At 39.7% G+C, this 26,289-nt stretch overlaps 1 protein-coding gene across 1 annotated transcript; it reads left to right on the plus strand.

Annotated features, from left to right (window-relative positions):
* Positions 1-209: 209 nt before the first annotated feature.
* On the plus strand, positions 210-23,083 carry OBI1 (ORC ubiquitin ligase 1). Its single transcript, XM_086880916.1, has 6 exons — positions 210-388; positions 4,955-5,090; positions 6,078-6,169; positions 7,794-8,042; positions 11,237-11,325; positions 20,735-23,083. The coding sequence occupies exons 1-6, from the start codon at positions 317-319 to the stop codon at positions 22,236-22,238; spliced, it is 2,142 nt and encodes a 713-aa protein (XP_086737042.1). The 5' UTR covers positions 210-316; the 3' UTR covers positions 22,239-23,083.
* Positions 23,084-26,289: the final 3,206 nt, after the last annotated feature.

Genomic DNA, 26,289 nt, shown 5'->3' on the forward strand with positions numbered 1-26,289 from the left:
CGTCGGCCTCCTCCTGCACAGGCACTGTGCCTGCGCTCCCCACGGCGCTGTGCTTCCCCCCAGGAATGCCGTGCGTAGGCTGAGACCTCCATGGACTCCCGGGCCAGCTCCTCGGGGGACAGCAGCAGCAGAGCAGAGCCGTGAGGGGCCGCGGCTCCCGCCCGCCCTCCAGGGGAGCGCCGCCAGAGCGCGGAGCGCTCCCCTCCGCCGGGCGGCGGCTTGGCCTCGCCGGCTGCCGTAGCGGGGCTGGCGGGGCCGGGGCCGCCCGCGGGACTTCCGTGCTGCTGGCGCCGGGCCGCGCCGCTCGGGGCCCGCCATGGCGCAGCACGGCCCCAGCGTCACGCTGTCCCTCACGCTGCCCATCACCTGCCACATCTGCCTGGGCAAGGTAACGCCGCCGCCGCTGCCCGGCCCCCGCGGGCCGCGGGGGGGCTGCGGGGAACGCGGAGGTCCGGCCGGTGGCGGCAGCTCAGGGGCCCCGCCGCGGCTCGACGCTCCGACCCCCACCGGGGTTGTGTCTTTTAAGGCTCCGTGCGGGGAAGGAAACTGGGGTGTGGGCCGTTCCCGGCAGTGGCCGAGCCTCGCTGGCACCTTTGGGAATGTTGGGAAGCGTGCGTTGTCCCGGCGGGAGCGTCCCGGGAGGTGTGGGATAGCCAGGGGGTCCCAGGTGGCTGAAACGCGCGTATGCAGCTCCCGAGGTGCAGGTGTTGAGGTTTGGGGGTTTTCTCCCGGTACCAGTAGGGTATTCTGTTCTAAAATGCTCGGGGAGCTCGGTGCTGTGTCGCGGAGGACAAGTGAAACAAAGAGGGAGGTGTGTAACCAAGTAGGTTTTAAAAGTACTGAGCAAAACTGCAGCAGTCTGGAGAAAAAGTTTCCGTTTCCTCTCTCTGACCCTTTTTCAGTTCCTTTCTCCTCTCCCTCGGGAAGCGGAGGGCTCTTGCTAGTCTGTCCTTCTCTAAAAGCCCCAGAGCTAATTTCATAGCTGTCACTAATTGCTTCTCAAATTCTTTGCTCATTCCATACTACTCATTTCTTCTTTTTTTTTTTTTTTTTTTTTTTAATTCGTTTTCTTTTCTTAAAGCACAATAATTATTACAAGAGGAGAAATAGCCTTTTATGTTGGTACTCTGGCATTTAGTGTCTGTTTGTTTCTGCCTCACCTGGCCTTTACTCCCAGACCTCTGTTGGGTTATAACAAAAGAGCAGGCACATTTGATGTGTGAAGTAGGTGCAACATCTGAAAGTATGAAAGTAATTTCACATCTAGTGAAAGTAGTCTGACATCTCCCTTTTCTGAAGTCTGACAGTGCATTACTTTTAGCAACCATGTTTACTCATTTCTTGTCTATTTTTGTGGAAACTGAGTAAGACTTCCTGACTCTTGTCCTATTACTTTTTTTTTCTTCTGTTTATCTGTCTAGTGAAAATGGAGGAGAACCCAAGTGTACTCTGTATGTTATGCAGTGTGGATACCCTCCACTCTGCAAAAAGTGGAAAGAATGACAAGAGGAGAGTGAAATCGAACTGACAAAAGATATTTCCTATTTGTGTCTGTTCCTAGTTAGTTTCTGATCTAAGCACGTGACAGTTTGGTTAGGTACTCATTCATGTCTTGCTATAAAGCCACTGGGTTATTCCAAGCCACTATTTTGTAGTTACATTTCCTTTCTAGATGTTCCTGAATTTGTACTGGAAAAGACTTCCATACTCCTTCTTGCTCTCTTGCACTGAGATAATGCATTAACATTATATAAGTGAATCTATTGGTGATACATGTAATAAAGATATTTGAATGTTTTCATTTTTTGACATGCAAATCAGTTCAAATTTTGGCAAAGCTGACAAGTGTGACTGCCCTTTCTTTTTAATATGCTTCTTTGTCTCTAGCTTGGAACTTCATTGAAAACTTCACCAGAAAAACTCTTCTTCTCAAGATTATGTTTGGAGGAAGGAATTTGTTTAGCCTGAATTAAGGAAAAAGTCTTGTTAGTTTTTACCACCTTTTAGGGCAGAGCACAGAGTGTCATGGAGGGCTGACATAATCTGGTACTTCCACAGTTTGTAGCATAGACTTCAAATCAAGTAGAAGGCCCACCCTAAACCCAGAATGTGTATCTTGCTATCCCTGCAAAATTTGCAAAGGCCTGACTGCAAGATAGAAACTATTAATTGTGTATAATGGTAAGAGGATAAAAAAGGAGATAGTGCAGAGAAATTCTTTCAATTATTTGGCCACTCATTATTTTTAAAGCAGAGACCTTGGGCAGCAGGGATATGTTAGCCCATTTTGTTAATGTGAAAAATGTTAGAAAGTATACTGGCAAGATGTGCAAATAACCATTTAAAATAAGAGTCAATTACTTGGATCAATTTCATGTTTGTTACCTGAATATTCTTTTGGTACAGTCTGGGCTGTCTTTTACCATACATACTTTTTAATTAGACACCAGATCAGAAGCCATCTGCTTTGGACTGCTAGGTTTACTTGTCCCAGGATGTCTGAAGGTCTCTCTTGTTGGTTTTGGTTGCTTGGGCTCAAGACACAGTTTTGTGTTGGCTGAAATGTGTAGGATGTCTAGGGATTGGTTCACTGGTTCACTGGTGTCTGATTTTCCATGCGCCTGCTCCTCCGTTAGTGCTGCTTGAAGGCCCAGATGTGCCTTCAAAGTGAAGTTGATGTGTACAGGATTGGATTTTGATTTGCATAGGAATGGCATGATGTTAGAGGGGAAAAATTAGGAAATTTCTCAAAATCACCTAGCTGATCAAGCCTTCTGAAATAAACCTTAGTCTTTCTAGACATAATGGTCAATGAATGAACTGGAACTGTGCTGTAATTCAAGTAAAGTGCTTTTTCAGTAATAGATATGTCCTGATCCCCCACCCTGTGGGCTTGTCACAGTTGGTGGGAAGGGCAGTGGCACCACCAGCCATTGTGTGACATTTCAATAGCGACTTTTGCTGTTCTGGTGTGCATTGCTCTGTGTGGATCCTGAGCCAACTAAAGTATAAAACCCCAGCCCTGAAATGAAACTCGTAAAGGTGTGTAAATCAGGAGCACTGTACCCTGGAGAGTAATAAATGTGACTTACTATTTTGCTAGAGATACAGAGTAATCATTCATGTACAAGAAGTGTGCTTCTATGTCAGGTTTGGGGTAACTGAGGGTCTCTTTCTCCCCAGAGGGAAACCTTGCACTCATGAAACATCTTTTCCTGTTTGGATTTTTTTATGTTATTCTGGTCTGTATCGTATCATCACCGTCCATAAAACTATTTTCAGGCTGCTTCAGAGTAAGAAAGAAGTATTACTAGAGAAAAAGTCTTTTTTTCTTTTTCCCTGCTAGCTGCAGGTGAGAAAGCTCTTCTTCTTGTAGAAGAAAGCAATAAGTAACAAGATTTTTTAAATTAGAAATAATGGAAATTTTAATATTTAAATGTTTCCAAAGCATTGGTGTGCTAATGCTTGCAATAATCACAAAAAAAGCCTCCTTAATTAGAGGTGAAAGTTCATTGTCTCTCTGTTCATACCTTCAGTAATTTGAGTTTCTGTTTATGTATAGATAATTTGTTTGACTCCCAGGACTGTCATATTTGAGTTCTTAAAAATATTATGAATCCTGTAAGGTAACAGAGGCATAGAGAGTGAATTGGCAAAGAAGGTGACAGATCTATGCCTTAGTTCATATCCATAAATATTTCAGTGGTAAAACACTTGGATTTTAGCTCGTGCAGTGCTGATCATATGGATAAAATTGCTACAGGACACATCTGATCTGTTGGCCCAAGTGGTTATGAATGTCCTTTCCAGGTGCTTGCTTCTCCCTGTCAACATTTAATTTTTCCTTTTCAGTTTGACTAGTTTACTGATAGAATGAAAGAGGAATATCTTGGAGATTATGAGGAACTTCATTTGAAGATGAAGATTCTCTTGAACTTGGGTTTTAAGTGCAGTACAATAGAATTTAATATATATTCTGACACTTCTGTGTCTAAAAATACATTTATTGGAAAAAGACAGGAGTGGAGGAAAAGCAAATAATTATTTGAAGATCCCTAACACAAATACTAATGTTAACAAGTAAGAGACTGGAGAGTATGCATTACAGTAAGCTGTAGCAAGCTGCAGTAAGGCATAAAGTATTTTTCTTCATTATATTTGGTCCCTCTATGCAGATTTACTTTCAAACACGGTTTATAGTTAAATGACAAGAGAGAATAGTGCATTGTCATTAATATTTTCTAAAAGTTTGTTTACCCTGTCGTTTTGGAAGGGGAAGAAAGCTTGAAAGAGTCTGTGTCTGATTGGAATATTTAATCCTTCAGTTAGCTGCCCCATTCTTGGGTAATGACTTATTTAGTAGCAATGCATATCTAGCAGGAGACTTGAATTAGTGATTGCTGGTTCACATTTCAGCTCTGTGGTTTTGGCCCTGATCCTTTTAAAAGCTGATTTCCATGAAGCTGATTATCCGCAGGCTAAAGTTAATCTGTAACACTTTATGTTCCAGTGATACCTCTTCCACAGCAAAGTGTTGGATGGTGCCAGTAGAGATCCCTCTGTGCTTCACTTGAAAATGCACTTGCTTTGGTTGTGTTCTACCTTGGGAGGTGAATGCATTTCTCTGGAGTGGCTGGCTGTAGTTCTTGGGAGTTGTGGGGTAAAGGAAAGGTGCTGCTGCTCTGGTTATTAATGAGCTCTTGGAAACAAGTACTTTAGTTCTGCAGAAACTGTTATAGCTTTGGTGCCTTCAATAAGGGGGAAATGTGGTATTGTGAGTAGGAGGTTGCTCCTAGCTAGCCCTGAGAAACAGCAGTGTCATTTTCCTGCAAGGCCAGAATTGCACTGGGAGATGGAGTTGTATATTTTTGTATTTTGTTATTTGAAGGAGTTTTAAGGTATTCATAGAATCTGTTGGTTTTTTTTCTTTTTATTTCCTCTTTAATGCTAAAAGGTCCGTCACCCAGTTATCTGTGTGAACAACCATGTTTTCTGTTCCATTTGTATTGAAGTGTGGCTGAAGAACAATAATCAGTGCCCAGCTTGCAGGATTCCCATCACGCCTGAAAATCCCTGCAAGGAAATTATAGGTAAGGACAAGTTTAGGCTTTGAAATAGTTTTCTGGTATTTACTGCTGGAGGAGATTGCTTTGAGTCCAGAGATGTCTGGATACCTTTTCTTCTGTGTGTTTTTACCAGCATCTAAGGAAGAATTAACTAAATCTTCAACCTTGTAGCTATTAGGGATGTTACTGGAAAGTTTCAAAGACATTGTGTGTATTAATGGTGAGATTATCCAAGCAGAATCAGTACCCAATGGCTCTAATGATTGTTTTTATATCTTGTTTGGATGTGCCTTTAACTGCAAAAAATGTATTAAAAATGCATTCTCCCCTATGCATTGCAACCTGTTCACCTAAGAGACCAGCATGAGCTGAGAAATAGTGTACTTCAATCCAGAATCTTGAATAAGTATGTGGTATTTTTTACTGGTTGTTTACATGTTTATTTTTGTTCATCACTTCTTCCTTTTTTTTATTTTTTTTTTTTGTTTGTTTTTAAAAGAAAATTACTGTAAGCACAGAAATAAGACAAAGCTGCAGCAACTGCATGAGGATCTTTACTTCCCCAGAGCTAGGAAATACTGCAGTCTTTATTTGACGTAAAATATCATCTGTGCTATTTCATTCTAAGAGAAAAATTTATCTGAATAATCTCACTTAAAAATCTTACAGTTACTTGTACTAATTAAATGTATGCTTGATACCCTGCTCCTTCCCTTCATCTGTATTTATTAGTATGGTCTTAAATAACATAGGATTCTGTTAAGGAAAAAAAGTTGAAACATGTCAAAGTTTTCTTCCTGCTGTGTATCACGATTTTGACTTATAAACATCACTAGTAGGTACTCAAGTTGAACCTGTTTTGAAAGTGAGAGGACTTTAAATTTTCCATGGTAGCCAATTGGTCCAATATTAGCTGCATTTGTAGTTGATAATATGAAAAGTGGTATAAGGTATTGAATTGACTGAAAAGGAAACAATATCAGTGCTTCTTTCATCCTATTGTTGCTTTAGGAGGAGCAAGTGAAAGTGATCCTATATTTAGTCCAGCAGTCAGAAAGCACCTACGTAAAACAAGGCTTGAATTGCTCCACAAAGAATATGAGGTAAGGACAGGGGGAGTGTTGTGCCTTTCCAGATGAACTGCAGCTGTTAAATTATGACATACAAATGGTCCTTTTGCTTTGAATCCTGCTGTTTTTAATTTGAGTAAAGGTGTATACTGTATCTACATGAAACACAGTCACATTAAAATGCCACCTTTTGACTGAGGTTACAAGAGAGCATTTGCTGGTGTTTGAAGTGATCCCACTGAAGTCACGGTAATAATGTTTCTAGATGACAGGTAGCCAAATACAGCAAATTCTTTAGTTTTCTGGGAATTCCACCCCCAGGTGGTATGGGAACATTTTCTTTATGCATATTAGGTGTAGGAAGCTTTTTGTTTTGTCTTCAGTACAAACATATTTTCTGAAATGTTTCTCCCTGTTGCTCAGAGAGAGGTAATTCCTTCTTAAAGGATATTGCCCATTGTAACCTTCTGGCATAGATTAATTTTTAGCGCTGTTGTTTTCTGGAAGTGAATAAATGTTTGAAAGTAAAACTGAACACTCCAAACTCCTGCTGGAAAAAAATTCTCTTGGGAAGAAGATGAAAATATGTTAATAAGGAATGTCCTTAGTTTGTTTTTTCAGCTGTTGTTTCCTCGGTAGCAGCAGTGTGAAGACATCACATGCTTTTGAAGGAAACCTGTCGTGGGGAGGAGAATGAGGGAAAGGCAGTGGACTCTCCCTGTATCCTTAACACGGGGGAAGTAAGAGCTGTCTTTTATGACAAGCTTGCCCACTGCTCAGGTTCTTTTAGTCTGTCTGAGAGGAGTCAGGAAAAAGATGCTTCCTGCTTTTCTGTTGAATCAGCTGGAAATTCATACAGCTAGCCATAGGATAAATTTATTTTTAAAAACCGTTTAATTTAAAATGGTTGTTTCCATGCTGGGGGCAGGGGTGGGCACGATTATTTTTGAAAATATGCCTTGGATTTATGTAATTGCTGTACATGGCCTCCTTAAGTAGCGTGGCCATGAACAGCTCATACACTTGAATTGGTAAACAGTGCTGAAGACATGTTTTCAGGATAAATGATTTCTTTTATCCCTTTAACAACAGGCTTTGAAAGGTTTTTGCTTCCCTGTGGCTTCAGACTGATACAGCTAAGAGCTTTGTTCTTTGCATTTTGGGAGTCTTCCCTAAGATGTTGCCTTTTCAGTGTAGCTGGAGCAGCCTTTTCTGGGCAGTGTTCTGTACATTTTGAATTCGGCAACTTTCAGCATCCTAACATGTGACATTTCAGAATGATACGAGAGTAACACTCTTAAATAATAACAAATGAGTCAGCAGAGGATGACCTTAAGAACACTCTTGATACAGGAAATCCTTGCACAGGGTGCCCTAACAATAGATTCATGTTGCTGAATGCTTTGAAGCTTTTGGTCTGCCCAACAGTTTGTTCAGGGTCCTTTATGTCATCAAGGGATTCCCTGTACTAAAACCTTCAGTGTGCTTGAGTGTGCAGGTTGATTAAAATCCTGCCTAAAGCACAGTACATAAGCATACTTAGATATATGTGTAAATGAAGGCATGCATCTGGCTTGCCAGAACCCGTGTTTCTAAAGTGCTGTGGGAACTTGCCAGTATTATTATTTTAATTCCTCTGAATTTCTGACACCTCCAGGATGAAATAGAATCCCTGCAAAAAGAAGTAGAAGATCTGAGAGGTAAAAACCTCAGTTTACAGATACAGCTGAAATCTCTTCTGGACCCTGCAGCATCAGCTTTGTCTTGCCAAAATGAGGAAACTAGCCAGTCAGCAAATGAAGCAAGTACCACTGGCCCAGAAGCCCCAGAGGAGTGGAGCAAAAAGCTGAAAACTGCCAATGATATGTGCGAAAAACTGATGGATAATGTGGAAAAGCTAAGGGAGGTAATAAATGTAACAAACACATTTCTTTGGCTATTTTGTACTTTAACTGTTTTGTGTTAGTTAAATGGGAGTAAGAGCTACCATGACCTTCTGGTACTTCATAGATCTAGAAGAAGGAGGAAAAAAATTGAATTCCAGTGACTGTAGGTATATCATAGTATTTCCATATAGCCCTTGCAAGTGTCAGATGTTATTGCTTGTTCTAGTGAGTCCTGTATGTGAGTCTTCTTCAACTCGTCTGTCACTCTGTGACTGAGTAATTGGATTATAGTAGCACTTGTCGACAGTATTGATGACCAGATTTTTCAGGCTTGCAATAATCTATATAATATATCTATTTTGCAACATTCGGTGGGCAAGCACAGTACAGTTGGCTGAGGCAGATTTTGCACTATTGCCCTCCCTGCTAACCGATATTTTTGGTGCAATTTGCTGAGACAGAGTAACTTGACCCTTTGACTGAAAATAGACAAGCTTCAGCATTTTATGACCAGAATATCCTTTACTGGAAACCTGTGGCCTTTTTATACATTTTTATATATATCTTGATGTAACATAGAAGTAAATCTGATACTGCAGAAGCAAGGATGAAGGAGATAGACATGTGAAAATGCATCTAAATAAAAGTATCTTGCAAAATATACCTGCAGGCACAAGTAAGATCACCTTAAAAATTGAAGAAGAGTGAAATTTCAGATTAATTTGAAATCAAGGTGGAAAAAACTGGACTTGTATTTGTTCAAAATGCTGTCTTGATTTCTTCTATTAACAATATTGGGTTACTTCCTGCAAAACTGAAGTGTGGTGCATTTAGGACTTTTTTAAAAGGTTTTTAGCATTAATAGTGTTCACGTGTTTTCTGTGCTATAGACTTGGAGGCGCCCATTGTACTGCTCTGGCATTTTGTTGATGGGACACTTCTAGGAGCCCAGAAACTTCAGATTCCCTTGTAGATGGCAAAAGAGGATTCACAATGAGAAGTTCTTGTCTGACTATATTTTTGTTGGGTGTTTTTTCATTATGTTAAACCGTACTGCCTCTTTTTTTTTCTTTTTTTTTTTTTTTTTTGATGACTTAAGATTTTTAACCTTTTCCCTAGGTAAGTGAAAAGAACACTGTAACAGGAGCTGAAGAAAGGGTTTGCTTGGGTGTTTTTCAGTATAAATTTAGCCAAGAAAAGAGGTTTAAGCGTATAAAATCTCTGAATTTGGTGAAATTAGAAAAAAAATAGAGGCTTAGATAGGTTTTAGGGAAGAATTCTTAAACTATTGTAATAGAATAATTTAGCTTGGAAAAGACCTTTAAGATCTTTGAGTCCAACACCTTTTTCCCCATCTGTTCACTGCTCAACAGCTGCTCAGTTCCATATGTACCTAAGGTCAGTTGGCTCTGGCAGACCTTGTCTCATTTGTCAGCATGCACTGCCCATCCTCATTCTGAACAGTAAGACCTCTTTCCCATCCACACAATATCTGGAACCAGAAACCTTCTCATCTCTGAAAGTACCTGACCCAAGAGTTCCAACCAGACAACACTTCCCGGTGAGATAAGATCCCTCAACCAATGTGGTTGTCATCACTTCCTTTTTCAGAACCAGACTGAATTAGGAGATAGCAACCACCTTTATCATTTGATGTTCTAGAACAGACAAATACAGGAATGCCCAAAGTAGGCATTATTACTTTGAGTGGAATCATAAAAGCTATGGGAGTGGTGAATCAAACTCCATAGAGAAAACCTAGGCTAAGTACACTCCTTAAAAATGCAGTTACATGAACTCATTAATGTAGACATTGTGCTGCAAGTGGGGGTCCCTTGCAGATTACTGGCTTGGAGAGTAGAGCACTCTCAGGGAGGAGGACAACAGAGAGGGTCAGTCCTGCCTTGCTATGTTTCACATGGATGCCTTGCCTATCAGTGCTACACAAGTAATGAAAATTTTTACTTGATTATGTAGCTGGGGGAGCTGTGTTTTTGGAAAGAGAGAAAGGGCATGGCCAGGTTGTCAAATGGTTTGATGATGCTTTGGAAGTGAGCGCCCCTGAACTCTCATTCATTGCTTTCAGGATAGCTTTTTGTGCTTTTATTTTTTAAATACCGAGTAGTTGACACTCAGCCTTGGGCTCACCCTTCTCTTCTTTGCCACAAGTCTCAGTTATTCTTTCTGTCCATAGGAATATTGTGGTGTTTGGGATTGAGGGAGATGTTTGTTTATATTTTTTTTGCTCCATTTCTTCTCCCCCTTACTTTGAAAGGTTGCTAGGGTTATTTGTATGAGCATTTAAAGTTCTCTGCCTCTCTTCTTGCACTGTTTGATGCTTCTGAAAATGTATGTTTCACTCTTGAGCCCAGCTGCATAGCTTTCTTCAGATCTAGCTCTAGATCATACTTTTATTATGCAGCGGAAGCACTATCTAATTGAGGCGATGAATTACAAGTCCTGGACTTGTGGTGCTGTTTTTAGCATAGGGAGATTGAGCAGACTCTATGAAGTGCAAAGAGTATATTCTGCTTGTTAGGATAGTAGCATTCATTGTTCTGAAATATGGTGGCAGGAAAACTTCTCTTTATATGAAGTGTCTTGTTAACAAGGGTGTCCCCTGAACTGGGAAGAAGGAATTGACCTCAATTCAAGGAGTAAGAAGTGTTGTGAATCAGGAATCTTAATCATAATGTCCTGGAAGAAAGTGAGGAAAGACTGCAAATAGCTTGTCGTAATGGATTTACATCCATGGGACAACTATGCTTTAAAAACAAGCCAAAAACCTACAAAGTAATCTTGCTTTAATTTGGAATGGGGGAAGCTGTTCAACATTAGTTTTGCTGATACCTGCACATTGTAATGTTAATGTACTTAACGTATTTAGTCATGTGGAAAAAAAAAAACATGGAATTGCCATTAGTACATCTCCTTAATGATTTTCTGTGCTAACTAACATAGCTGTGTTTATTTCCCTAGATAGGACACTTGCAATGTATTTTGGGAATATAAATAAAAAATGTCTGTTCGCTATTCAGTTTTGCAAACCATTTCCCATGGTGATTTTTAAGTGGTGTCCCTGTCTGAAGGCTATTTCCTGCCTGCACATTTCGAGTTCTGTCTCTTTAAAAAGGAGAAACAGCTTGTCCTATAAATATTAGAAGTCATTTCTGTTTCACTGTATACGTATTTTTTTTCCTTTTCTTTTCCTTAGGCAAATAAGAAACTGAGCATGGAGAACAATAGCCTTTTAAGAGAGAATTTGCGACTAAAAGCTGAAGTTGATAGTAGATCACCCCAAAAGTATGTGAATATTTTAAAAGCTACTATCTTTTATTTATAGACTGTTTAACTGTTGTAAGCCTGTTTAACCTAAAACTGTGATGGTATACATGGTGTTGCATAGGTGTCTCCAGGTAGACTTGAGAATTTTTATCCTCATGGACTTAGGTGAAAAACGAAACTTATAAAATAGCAGCAAGTGGGTGAGAAATGTGTCTTAGAAAATTGCTGCAAGTCCACAGTGAAGGAATATGACTTGACTACAAGTGCTGTTCCTTTTGTTACGTGGCCAGTATTGAAGTATTGGATTCATTAGTGGAATTCTGCATTTGTTATAGGGACATTTCTGAATCTGGTACATGGTCAAAGTAGAAGGTGTCTTACTAAGTGCAGATGTTCTAGGTGTTTGTGTTCGTTTTGTTCTTCCTTTTGCTGCCTTCAAGGTTTATTTTGTGGGCTTGGGCTCCTTGTTCAAGGAAGGCTCCTGATAGCTTTGTGTATGGGCAACATATGTAGAATTGAGCTTCTGCAGCATGAGACCATCATTCCCAGAACTGACATCTGTGTTTAATACTGTTTTAAACAGTTAAAACACCAATGACAATACCCTCAAAAAGCAAAAACTTTGCTATACTCATTAGAGCTGTGTTTTAAGGTGCCTCTTCTTGGGAGTACTTTGTGCAGCAATATATTTATATTTTTAAAGTTCTTTTCCTTTCTTTCACTGGTTTTCTACCTTTCTTCTCTCATTTGTTTAGCTTTTCAAAAGCTAATAGCAATATTGGCCAAAGGTTTATACAGAGCTTTTGAGGAAGGGCATTGGGAGGCACCTGTGTAATATGAGAAGAAAGCTTTCTGGATTTTGTTCTAGGTCTGGCAGCACACCTGCTGAAAGATAAAATTCATCCCTGTAGAAGAGTTTACTTGCCAGACTGCTTGTCATTAGAGACAATAGGAGAGAAGATGCATGATCTTTGTGCTGTGGATACATGAAAGCACATTCTGCCCTGAAGACCCCTTGTAAAACAGAGCCCTGTTTAAGGCCTTGGCAATGGCTTTTATGGCATGGCATGTCTTTTCCCCTAAGACTCAAGAGTGAGTTAGCAAAGCTGGTAAACTTAAAAAGTAAATAGATATAACTAAATAAATGCTAGAAGAGACCAGATAATCTGAACTGGATTTTACTTTTCTGATGCCAGGTAAACTCCCCAGTGGAGACAATTTCCCTTTCTTCTAGCTTGTGCACACTTTACCATGGTTATCTAAAACAATAGCCTGTCACTTTCTGCTTTAGAAGCCCAGATATAGCCAAATGTTATTACAAATTGCATTGTCAGGGTCTGTCTTGGAATCCAGATGCCCACTAGATTGGTTGGTCTGTGTCTCTATTATTTTTTTATTATTATTTTTTTAGTCTCCTGAGCAAATATCACATCCTGCCTGTCTATTGGGAGTTATCTTTGGCCCATGCTAACTCTGGAGCTGTGCATGGGATTGTGATAGTTTGGCATTTGGTCCCAATTGATGGTTTGGATTTAGGACATTAATTGAATCAGGTTTAAACTAGGCTAGGAACAGTTCAAATACTTCAGGAGTTTGTGTTTCTGTACCGTGATTCTGCTCTATTGAGTCTTGCCTTTCCTTTGAGCTCAGTGATGTGATACAAGAATTTAAGTACATGCAAGGAAAAACTTGTCCTGAAAGAAAACCTTCAGCACATTAAATTTAGCAATTTTGATTCATCCAGCCTATACCCATTCATTCCTTGTCACATCTTAAAGATTGAATTTGTCCAGGTCTTCTAGATACTTATAATTTGAGAGAACAAGTAAACTTGTGTTTATTTGGTTTTACTCTGCACTCAAGAATCTGCAGTGTCTGTGGTTTTCTGAAGTCATAGTGCTTAGAACTGGTACTAGACTACAAATGAAGTCTTGGTAGCACAAACTAGAGCAGAAAAACTGTCTTCTGTCTTCTACAACATGTTACATCAATATCTTGCAATACCTTTTTAGTTGTTTCCTTTTACCTGACACTTCTAGCACAATGGCCAGTACCAGTTCTGCCAAATTGGTATTTAAAAAGTTACCTTCCTACCTCATTTTGCATTTGTGCTTTTAATGTTCCCTTTCAAAGTGTGGGCATTAAACCACTTATTGGCTTTCTTCAGGTTGATGTTTTGATGCATATCCAACTCCATTCTTTCAAATCCCACATACATCCTTCAGATGGTGAGAAGTCTCTCCTGTCTTAATGTTGCTAAGCAGAATTTTTAAATTAACTTTCATCCTTATGGTCATTAGTCTGGTCAATGTCCAGATCAGACCTAACATCAAGACATTTTTTAAATATTCTTTCAGCTCTGATGGCCAACTTTCATAATATTTAAAGGGTCTTTTAGCTAGGCTTCACACTTTGAAGAGGGCTTGCAATTAATGGGTTTTTTAACTTGCCTATAAAATCAGAATTGAAGGCATAAGTATCAGAGCCCAACAATGTCACTAGAATTAAGTTTCCATACAAGTACGTGGATTTGACGGTATAGTTGCTCCTGTGTGCTTTATTCAGAAGTTTTCAGAAGGTAATTTTGGGAAAAGTTTCTGGATAGGTCTTTAACATAATTTAAAATAGCTACTGAATTGGATTTTTGTATTTTAGTGCCACCACTGTTGTTTTGTTTTTCATATATTCCTTAGCTTCAGATTCTCAGGTATGGATTCGTGTTTAAACAAATAACTAAAGTAACTAAATAAAACTGGTATCAAAGTATTTTGTAAAGGTTTGTTTTGCAAGTATTCAATCCCTATATCCCAAGTGTTGTTCATTTTGTGCGTGATGACATTGGAGCTAAATAGCACAACATAAATTGTTTTACTGGACTTTGCTTTACAGAAGAAGGAACACTAATGGCAGGTGAATAATCCCTTTGTAATACAGACTCTACCTCTTACATCACAGGGAAAAGTATAATTAGCCTTCTTCAGTGGTCAATAAAAACTTTCCTTTTATCATAGGCTTGGATTGTTTTTTCTTTGTTCTTATCCATTAAAACCTGCTGAAAAATGTCATGTATGTCAATAAAATCAATATTTCAGCCATATTAGGAATTTTTATACATGTTTTAAACTCATGGTGCTGATTTATTGATTAGTTTTTTATTTTTTTCCTCAAAACATTTTTGAGACTGGACCTTCACCAGAATACTATACCATCATATAGTTGGGACACAGGTCTGAAAGGCAGATGAGAGTAAGTTTCTTGCTCTGATTCTTACCAAAGACCTGCATTAGTCTTCCATTTCTCAGGCAAATCAGACTGATTCATGCTTGTTGTTTGTTCTTTCTTTACCTTTTCTCTTGATGAATTTTCAGTGACTTCCACTTTCCCAATACAGAACAAAAAAACTTCTAAAATTTCAGTTTTGCAGGATAATAAAGCCCTATTGCTTCCATCTCTACTTCAAGTAGAAAACCATTAGGTGCACTGGCAGAGCACAGTGGTTCTAAAAGCATTTTTGGCAAAGGGATGTTTGCCTTTTACCTGAAGGAAAATAGCTAGCAAGTCCATCTACTCCAGGGTATAGTGTATTTTATGAATGGTTTGATTCAAATCAGTGTGAACCAGACTTCTAGGCTTCCTAGGAGTCTTTTCCCTAAATATTTAATTCCTTCTGCCAGTTAAAGTCCCAGTCTGAAAAACTATCTGTAACACGCATAAAATTGTTGCGTTATCTCTTTTCTCTGATTGCGAGTTGTTTTATTATTGCAGTTTAGGGAAGGGAAGAGCAGTTCCTCTTCAGTTTTACTGTTTATCTTGTCTAGATTTGTGACTTCAGGTACACTGAAATCTAAACCTGTTGACTTTTTAGGTCATTCTTTACAACATTCAATTTTTACCTAACTCAAATATCTGCACTTACCAGACTGTTAAATTCAATCTGCATTTCACTGGACCTACAAATAGGCTTCTAAAAACCTGTGCCCCGGGTACAGAGGGTAAGAGCATTTGCTGTCTTCACTGATAGAAAACTGGGCTACGGTCTCACCTCTCTGCAAGTTTGCTGGTTCAGAGGAGTGACCATTTTCAAATACTAGCTGCAGTGTGGCCGTAAAAGTAAAGTAGCGGAAAGTAACATATAATAGCTTTCAAATGAACTCTGAGTTCTTGAGTCATTAAACCCTGAGAAAGTGCCCACTTCAGGCATAAAGATCTAAACCTGAGGCAGATGGGTAAAGACGGTCAGATGACACTCTGGTTTTTTGGGTTTTCCAGTAGAGGTTGTTTTTTTATTAGTGATGATTCACTGATATATATTAAAATGCTTGGAGAGGCTTTGCATCTTTGTCTAAATTCAGCCAATTCCCTACATGAAAGTGGGAACTGACTTCAAAGAGTGTACCTGACTTGTCTCTTCCCAGTGGACAGTATGTCTTGACTTTTTGTGGGTTCTGAGGTTTTTTTAGCTTGCTAGGAATAGACTCTCATCTGGCAGTAACTTTTTTTTTTATTTCTGATGTCTACGCAAATATGACACACTTCTAAGACAGTTGCATAAAACCTGGGATGTTGCCAAGATGTTTCTGTAGACCACCTTTCATAGGTGATATAGAGGGGAATTGCAGAACTGGTACAGCTGGTATATGATATCACTGAGGAGCTTTAGAAACCAGTAAGTTTTTCAGCTGGCTTGTTCTTGAATTTCCTGCTTTTCTTCCCATCCTAACTGCAGAATCCAGGGGAAAATGTGTATCTAAATGATGGGACTGGATTTGGTTGTACACTCTGGCATTGCCCTTATCTCAAATTGTAATAAGCCCATTAGTGTACCTTGTTGTTTTCCACTTTTCACTCTTTGTTTCCTTTGGAGAATGGATCATGTGCATGCATCCTGAACTGCAGGGTTTGGGCCATTAGGTGATTAGAATTGGAGAGTCAATTTCCATAGCATCCCTGCAGATGCAGTCTTTGGGGAGTGGTTATACAAGAAAACTGTTTGTTGCAGCTGCTTGCTATCCAGAAAGAGAAGAGTTTGTATGAGTTTTTGTGGTTTTAAACTGACTAAAGGGCTCAACCAGACAGACATGCTGCAGTTAGTGGTCACTGATGTGTAAAATAAAACCCTAAAGCTGAATTTGCACAACTGTTAGGTAAGAAGAGAAGGAAGAAACTGAAAAAAAAAGAATTTCTAAATGGACTTCGTCAGTCTTCAGAAGCTGTCGTGGTTTAACCCCAGGCAGCAGCTAAGCCCCACACAGCCTCTCATTCACTCCCCTCCTGGGGTAGAGAAGTGGAGAAGCAAAAGTGAAAAAACACATGTATTGAGATAAAGACAGTTAAGTAGGGTAAGAAAAGTTGTGCACAAGCAAAGCAAACCAAGGAATTCATTCATCCCTTCCCACAGACAGACAGGTGTCCAGGAAAGCAAATCTGTGCCTAACAGTGACTTCAGGAAACAAACATGGTCACTCAGAATATCCCAACTTTACTTCTTCTTTTCCCAGCTCTTTATTCTGAGCATAATGAGTTAATGGTCTGGAATATCCCTTTGGTGTGCTGGGATCAGCTGCCCCAGCTGTGTCCCTCCCCAGCTCCTTGTGCATCCCCAGCCTCTTCACTGGTGAGTTGAGAGGCAGAAGATGCCTTGACTCTGTTGTAAGAACTGCACTGGAGAAACTAAAACATCTCTGTGTTATCAGCATTGTCTCCATCATATATCCAAAACATAGTCCCATAGTAGCTACTGTGAAGAAAAGTAACTGCATCCCAGATAAAAGCAGGATAGGAGTACTCAAACATAACTGAGGGAGCAGTTGTGAAATTATGCAAAGGAGGGTGACTCCAGCAATTTTAGTTCTTGCTCACTGTAGGTGAGAGATGACTGCAGCTTTCTGATTGGTGTCAAGTTAGAATCATGCTAGGACAAGAAAAGGGACTTTTTCCTCTGACTGAGGAATGGTCCTGAAATATGAGCTTGAAATGTTCATCTAGACATCCAGTGTCACTTCAGACACTGTAACATATCCACTACACATTCCTGAGGCTCGTAGCTGTGATACATAACTTCATCCTTCCAGAGTGATATCTGGGGGCCAGATATCACTCTGTATGTTTGAGTGAATGTAAAATGTTCAGGTGATGTAAAATGATGTTAGATGTCTGTGTTGAAGGATCCAAATCCCACCTGAAATGTGTTGCTGTTCACTTTATGAGTGATGATTTGTTTTTCAGGGCTTACAGTTTTCTATACAAAGGATGTACTTGAAATGCAGTGAGATCCAAAGTCATAGTTTCAGTGATACAACTAGAAAACAAGACTCTTAACACTTAAAAGTCTGTCCATGTGGGGGGATATGGCTTTCCTTTTGGTATATGTGATATATATATATAAATGTGGTATTTACCACATTTACTGAATAGCTTAACTTCTACTGAAGAATTCATCACCTTGTTACCATGTGTGAAATAATTCAAATACTTCATGAAATACAATTTATCTAGATTGTCAGGTGAAACTTAGATTTATTTTCAAGCACTTGTATTGCAGTCTGTTATTATCATAAGACCGTAATTTTTTGGCTAGAGCATGGCTCACTGTACATCTGAGGGAAAGAAAAGAAAAAATCTCTTATGGGTGGTTTGCTTTGGGGAGATGGAGAGGGTTCTGGTTTGTTTAACCAAAATATTAATGTTTTCAAACTCTCTTCTGACTTGCTAGGTCAATCACTAAAGCACCTATATCTGGAGTAATGGGCTATGTTAAAAAAATCTATGTCCTTGAAAATGGGAAATAAATGTATTCAAGTCTTAAAGCAGGAACAGAAAGCAACTGCTGTTCTAATGCCTAACTGCAGAAATAACTTTGTAGGCAGCTTGTCATATGTTACATTTCTGAAAACCAAAATTCCCAAGCACATCCCTCTGCAACAATTAACATATTAGTGATGCTATTTGCCTTTGAACAACATACTGTATTTTTTTAACCTGAGGACACTTGTTATAAAAGTTACACTTGAGAATATAGTGCTTCCTCATAAGCAAATCTCAGGCTGTCACTAATGCTATTTGCATTAAATAAACATATTACACCATTCTTCCATTAAAAAGGAATTACCAGGTATGCATATAAATGTAAACATGTTTTAATTTTTATGTCAGCATGTCTGTTACAGGAGGCTTCAGAAAATCTTGCTTGTTTTACAGAAGCATTTTTCCCTTTCTCTCACTTGGCTATTCAGCTAAATTGTATTTTTGCATCATCTTTCTGTATTTTACTAAGGAGTGTAAGGTTTGCTTCTGTTTTAAGACTGTGTGAATAAGTCTGTTAGAGAAATGCAAAATAAATACTTTTGGACCACCTTAGGAAGTGAGAAAGCTCTTGCTTGGGTCCTGCTGTGCTACAGTGACTCCTTCTGTATCTTGAACCAAAACCTGTGTTCCTTTAACTGAAGAAGAAAATAAGTCAAAATGTGTCATATATAAGGATTCATATTTCATGTAACTCCCTTCCCCTAAAAATATAATGGAAACATTCTTGAGCTATGATTCTGCTTTTACCTAGTTTCATGGGAAAAGAAAGTCTTCTGTGCCTTTTTTCCTATTTCCCTCTTGTGTACAGCTAGAAATGGACCAACTGCTATAAGCAGTTGGGAAAACCTGTTTTCTGGAGAGGAGTAAGCAAATTAAAAATGGTCTGTCTTCTTTTTTTATGGGTAGAGGTACTGTGGAGGTGAAGGGGTCCTTGTGTCCATCGAGTTACAGTCCAGCTAGCTTCTTTTGGGGAGAAAAAGGAAATCTTACTCAATATAAAACTTCTAAATGTCCATTTCTTGTCTACAAGGAAGGGAGTGGCACACATCAAAACTGTGTGAAGCTTAGGCTGATCTAATTTAAAAAGTGGTCTGCAAGCTGTGACAGAAAGGACTTAGATTGTTGTGTAAATCTTATCCATCACTGAACCATCTACACCAAAGTCTTCGGAGTTCTTTAGATACGCTGGTCACTCCTGCCCAGTTTTTTTGGGCTTATGATAGCCCTTATTGCTTTCCCCAGCTGTCCAGTTAATTGTCTTGCAGTTGTGAGTATACAGCAGCTTTCTGCTACTTCAGGCTCATGTCTTGAACAAGCAGAATATGCTTTGATTGTTTGCTGCAAATGCATGCATGCATGGATCCATGGCTATTTTGCCAGCATAGTTGCAGGCCACAGATACACCACCTTCAGATTTCACTGATCCAAGGGTTGCAGTGGGAGCACTTTGTGAAGAGGTGAGCTGGTGGAATGGGGAAAATGGAATGTAAATTCAGTGTGACTCTGAGGAAGGGACAGGCAGACAAAGAAAAATGTAGAAATTTCAGGCAGTGTTTGTGCTGAAACAGTAAATATAAACCTATGCTGTAACATGGAGCTGCAAGATGGAAAATTGAAATTCAGTGTCAGCCCACATACAGAATTGTCCTTTATTTGTGATGTAAAACCTTATTTGTCCAAATTGTAGGGTAGCTGCAGGTCCTTCCCTCCTTTCTAATAATATCAGAACTTTAATTGTTTTTTCTTTCTGTAAATTGAAAGCCTTGGATGGCGCAGGAAATTCCCTGGTGCTCACCTGTCAGTGACAGGTTAGTATTAGTCAGGGCATATAGCTGAAACCTTCACTTGCCCTCTGGGGAAGGTCAGTCTTGAAAGGTGGTGGAGGATGAGGGGAAGGTGAGTCCATATCTTGGCAGTTCAAAATGTGCTCAAGCTGGAAACCCCACGAACACACAACTTTCACAAACCACAAGCAGCAGGTTTTTGTATTGGAGTCAAGGTAGAAATCAGATTGTTCTGGTTGTAAAGCTCCTAAAAACAAGTAACTCGAAGTGGATATACCATCCACAGGATGGGTGAGGAAAAGCTGTATATCTAACGGGAACATAATTGAAATGGTCTGTATAAGTATTTAAACCACCTCAGAGGACTAATGCAATTTCGGCATTTCATATCAGCATTTTGTTTTTGACAAGGTGACATTGTGAAAGAAATGTATTGTAAAACACTGCTGTACTCTAGGAAAATGATTGAATGTAAATATTTCAAGATGTGGACCACTGTTCAAATGTTATCATAAATCTTTGCCATTGTTTTAGGGGATAATTCTTCATGCATATTTGAGTTGAATTGATAGAACCAGCCCCTGGAAGGGTAATCTGCTTGTTATTGCCTTGCTACCACTAATACTTCAATTTTGTCTTTTCATGTATCACCTCCACCTGTATGTTATTAGTGATGATTTTAGTATTTTTTTTCATAGCTAGCAGAGAGAAGTTCTGACTTTTGTTTTCAAATTAACAGAGTGTTTAATAGTTTCATTCTGTCTTGAAATGAGCTTGCAAACCTTCACAAGAATGTCTTTTTCCAGCTTAACGTTTTATTTCTTTTTTACTTATTGCAGGTTTGGTAGGTTTACAGTAGCTGCACTTCACTCCAAAGTGGAACAAAGTGAACGTGAAATGAACCGTCTGAAAAAGGCACTGGAAAGAAGTGATAAATACATAGAAGAAATAGAGTGTCAGCTTTTACAGCTGAAAAAGGCAGGCAAAGGAAGCCAGACAGTTAGTGCTGTTAGTGAGAGAGTGCTTTCCACAGATGCTGAAGAAGGTAAGAGCAGTCAAGATACAACGTGTCTGAAAACCCAAGCTGAGGAGAAAAAGGCTTTGAATACCAGTCAAAGTCCTGACAGTCTGGAGCAGCTGACAAGTGGCAGAACTCACTTAAGCTCTTCTAGTCAAGATGGCTTGAATAGCTCAAATACCCAGTGTGCCCCAAAGAAAGAACTGTTTCCAGGATGTCACAGGGTTCTCCTAGATGAAAATAGTACAAATATGGATGCCTGCTTAGAAGACCAGTGGAATAAAATTGAGGAATGTACTCCATACAAAGATGAAGAACTTTATGATCTTCCACCACCATGCACTCCTTTTCTGTCTCTCAGTCGCCTTCGATTGAACACTCCTGATGGAAAAGAAAATGTAAGAAAACCATCAACATTCCTGAGAAAACTGAAATTTGAAGAGTTTCATGACACTTCTGGTGATTGCAGCAAAGATTCTTCCGAGCACAGCACAAGCAGCTGCAATAGCAAAAAGAAGCTAAACTGTTTTACGACAGGAAAATCAGGGGTTTGGGGCACCTGCCCAACAAATTTTGCTGAGAACTTAGATTTTGATGGATCGGAGCAAAACTCAGTAGCTGGTGAGTCAGATGAGACAACAGCAAAATCCAGTGATAAAACAAGTTCTTGCTTACCTAAGAGGTTGCATACTCTCTGCTCTTCCGAAATGAACCGCACAAGAACCTCCAGCGAGGCCTCTATGGATGCTGCCTACCTCGATAAAATTTCTGAATTGGACTCAATGATGTCTGAGTCAGACAACAGCAAGAGTCCATGCTATAATTTCAAGTCCTCTGATCATGATGGTTCTTTAAAGTCAACAGAGTGTGCTAAACTTCTGAATGGAACTGAGAAGAATCTGGAAGAGATGAATGAGGAGCAGAGTATGAAGTGTCCAGAGACAAGAGATCTGGTAGCTGACAGAACTGGCTGGAAAACTGCTATGTTTTCCAACCTCTCCCCATCTGACGTGGATATGAGTGACCACTTTCCACTGTTTACAGGCCAAAATGTAGTGGCTAATGATGCCAAACCTCCAAACTCTCTATTTCAAAGGGACTTTTCTCCAAATGTACTGTTCAGTAACTCACAAAGGTTGTTTGAGGAACAGAAGTTTGGTTCATGTTTTTTAAAGATGTCAGCTGATCTGCAAAGTCAGATTAATCCTCCTTGGGTGTCTTCCTTTACCACTGAAAGAAAAAATAAAAGTGTCGGTCAGTCAACCAAGAGGAAAATTCAAAACAGCCTTTCCAGTGCTAGTCCATCAAAAACCACCAAAAACTGATTCTGCTTGGAAATCAAATGTGACTCAAAGTTGTAAACCTGCAAATGTTTAATATTTACAGGTGAACTTAATTGTTTATGACCTCCATGCAATCTGATCCTGTTCTTTTTGACTATGAAAAAACTGAACATTCACCTGCCCATTGCAAGATTTTCCCAAGGAAGAACCATTCCAGATTCTTTTCTTTGACTGGGCATTTTATTTACCTGGGGGCTTGGGAGTTTTTGATGCTCTTTAAGTTTTCAGATTACATGCTCTTCCAATTGTGAGCACAGCTAATGGCTCCTTGACAGTTCTAAGTGGTCTTGTCAAATTAGTCATTTATGTAAGAATTAGTTTCAAAGGTTACATTTCCCATTCCTAAAGATTACATTTTGTGCATGTAAGGCAGCTACTGGCCATATATCCTATGGATTCCTGAAATGGCTATAAATTAATGTCAGTTTTGCCATAAAACTTGCCTCCCAGAGGAAATGTTCCTGCTTAGACTGTTTCATAGACTGTTTCACTGTACTGTACTGAAAGTCTTGTTTTAAGTGGGTGTAGCATAGCAGCCCCTTTCTTTTCAGGGTCACAGCACTTCAGTCAGAAACTATCACTTTAAACACTGCAATTATGTCTTGTCTCTTTTTGAACTTAAGCACAATTTTTAATTTAGTTCCCAAAAATCATTGTTATTCTAAATGTGTTTAGTATGCCTGTATAGACCATAAAAATGGGTTTGTATGCTAATGATTTGTTTACCTAATGTGCACTGAACATCTTACATTAATACTGTACCATTTTACATTAATACTGCATGCTTTTCTATGTGAATTGAATAAAACATGTTATAAGCACTGTAATCCTTGATGTTGCCTCAAATATTGAATTAGCAAAAAAAAAAAGAAAAAAGGAGAAACTTTTTTTTTTCCCCTAATTTGGAAAATACATATCTAAGTTTTGTAAAGCATAAACCTGGGCTTATTCACAAAAAAAAAAAAAAAAAAAAAAAAAAGAAAAAGACAAGAAAACAAAAAAAAACACCCAACTCCCTCCTCCTTGTTAGACATACTACCATTCCAGTGTCAGCATCAATACAGTTGATGGAAATGGCTTTCAGCCTCTCTGGAGGTGACTCTTCCATGAAGTATTGCATAGGTCAACATAATGTGATGGCCTGCTACAGGCAGGAGACCTAATTAAGCAACAGAGCAAAATTGGTTTCTTTGCATTATTGTGTTTTAAGGTTTTTTTAAGGCCATATTTAATTACAAGATGCAGGGGGCTTTTTTTCTTTCTGTATAGGCCTCTGATGGCATTTCTTAGAAACAGATGTCCTTGCTTCATCAATACCTATGATATGAAAAATCCATATGCTGCCTTTTGTCCCTTTAAAAAGAGTGATAGCCACTTGGAAAATACCAGTGGACTCATCTTGTAGAGATAAGTTCTGTAAGCTGTTTGAACAAGAACTATACCTTCCATTGAAATGTCAGCATGCATTTGTGCAATTGATGTGTTCATTCTGAACTGGAACTTTTCTTTTTTGGGCTTTACCAAAAAAATCATCATTCAAGCCATACATGCAAGGACCATTTTGTGGTGACAGGCAGGATGGCATTGTGCTTGCACATACTGGTTTCAGTATACCACCTGAGTTTTTAATCTTCACAGAAAAATCTAGTTGTTCAATTTTAATATATTTGTCAGAAATTAGGGAGCTCTCAAAACCACGTGGAAATTATCTGTTACTTGGTTTGACAATTTTACTAAAAGTCAAAAAAATCCTGCCAGGCTTCAGCTCTTTGGGAGAAGAGACAAACACTTTATTAAAACATCCTTGTGTTGCAGAGCAATAAGGAACACACAGTAAGTGCTGTCTGTTCTGGGTTTGTTTCATTGTGGCGTGTGGGGAGTGAATTTATGAGCTTATACTCTGATTTTTCATGTTTCACTTCCAGTTACAGAGGCATGAATACAACTGGTGTCATGCCTGAAAGCAAACTAGAATAAAGGAGTTCTTTTTCATGTTACTTGTCCTTTGAGCAGGAACACTACATACAGGCTTGCTTTTCAGTACAGATGTTTTGACTATAGGTGTCTTGAATGCGTAGAAGAGCCAAACCTAAGGTTAAAAAGTTGTGTTCCTCTTGGCTTAAAATTTGGATCAGTGCAATATCAACTCAAAAATTTCAGTTATATGTAATGACTGGGTTTCTTCAGGTATAAATTTCTCAGCTGGACATGGGTTTTCAGTTCTCCAGGCTGTATTCTTTCGATGCCTTGCTTGCCTAATATCCTGCACTTGATAAAATGACCTAAACTAGAGCTCATTGCTGTTAATTTTTTATGGTAGTTACCTAGTTATGTAGTAATGTAGGACTGGAATACACAAGATCTACAACTATTAGAATTTTTATTACAACAATAGACATTTCCAAGTGATGTACAGATGAGATCTATGATGTCTAATGATATTTAATAGCTCATGAAATTTTTACTCCATCTAGTAATACCTACTGTACTAAATACAAGTCAATTTGTAGATTTTAACACATGAGAATGCTCTCCCAGACTGTAAGTAGCTCAGGAAAGTGAGTTTGCTACCAGCCTAAATTTGTTGTTAGTGAAATCTTTTGGGTTATTTGTAAGAGCAGGAGTGCCAAGATCAAGTTTTTATTTAATTATCCTCAGTTTTACCTACGCGAAGTCTGGCAAGTGACCTGCTTATCCACCATTCCTTATAGGCCTTGGGAGTCTCTTTCTGCTTGGTATTACTTCCTTGGCAAGGAGCTACCAGAACAGCTCTGCCTGTGAGCAATAGATACTGACTTGGGCTGTGTTTGGTTTTAAATGTGCTCTGTTGTCTCTTCTTCAAGAACATATAAAAAGGGGGCAAGGGGGACAATGCACAGTTTCTATAGGCAGTACAAGGTGTGCTAACTTGGTCTCTCATCCTCCAACCTTCCTCATTTCTCATTTGTTTCCCTCACGCAATAATGCCCTTTCAAGGCAGTTTAAACTGGCTGGGTCTGATCCTAATTCTTGCACAGCATCCAAGTCATGCCTCTGACTCCCAGTAACTGTGGCTTGAAATGTAGTCCTCACACACCTCTTTTGTGCTGTGGTTAAAGTTTTGCAAACTGTGGACACTCCTTCCTTGATACTTTTTGGCATAAGAGCATCCCCACATAAATGGACTAAGGCTTCTACACTTCTTCCTTTCCAGGTTTGGACCAGGGAAAGCAGCTCTGAGATAACTCAATATGGGGGTTCGTGGTTATTCCAAGGATTCAAATAACTAAATGGCCACTAATCCAGGTCCATCCCTTCCTGCACCTTGCAGTCCTCTACTGCTGTGACAAGCTGCCTGCTTGTCAGGCCTGGCCTAAAGGGGGCTATCCTGCCTTTGTGGCCCAGCATTGAGTTACTGCCTCAGTGTCCATCAGCCCTAACAGGAAAAGCCATCTTCATTAGCTGAAGGGTGGAAGGAGAAGCACAGCAGGCATAGGGGAAAGCTTGCGTTTGCTTTGACAGCTGTGAATGTGGTGAGAGTGAACGGGAGAGTGAAACTGGGATGTAGAACAAATGAAGTTGAGTATTCCCAGTTTTTTCAGCTTTTCTCAGCAGAAAGCAGCATGGCCTGCCTAAATCTCTTAGAGGCTGTGTGGGCGCTGGCTTTCAGGGAAGCTCAGACAAGTAGCCAAGCTACTCCTGCATAATGCTTATGGGGCCATCGGGTGCCCATTTCAAGTCAGCAGAAAGTGCTGGGAGAACCCAGGGACGGGATGAGAAAAGTCCCTGTCCCTCTCCCGAGTCACTCTCTGCTTGGCAGCATGCCTGGGAAAGCAGTATGGACCAGCCACAGGGTTGGGCGGCTCAGCAGCCACCCGGATCTCACAGAAAACGGTGTCGGGGGTGCTTTTTATCCTGCCCGCCTTAGAGCTGCCTCCAGATTTTGGGGAGAGAATTCTTGCCGCTGGCTGCCAGCCAGGAAAGCGTCTCGGAGCCAGTATACCCTACCCAGAGGGCGTCGTGGGGATGCGCCTGCCCCATCCCTTCCCGCCCG

This window comes from Cyanistes caeruleus, chromosome 3 (assembly GCF_971803275.1).
Source record: "Cyanistes caeruleus chromosome 3, bCyaCae1.hap1.1, whole genome shotgun sequence".
NCBI classification, from domain to species: domain Eukaryota; kingdom Metazoa; phylum Chordata; class Aves; order Passeriformes; family Paridae; genus Cyanistes; species Cyanistes caeruleus.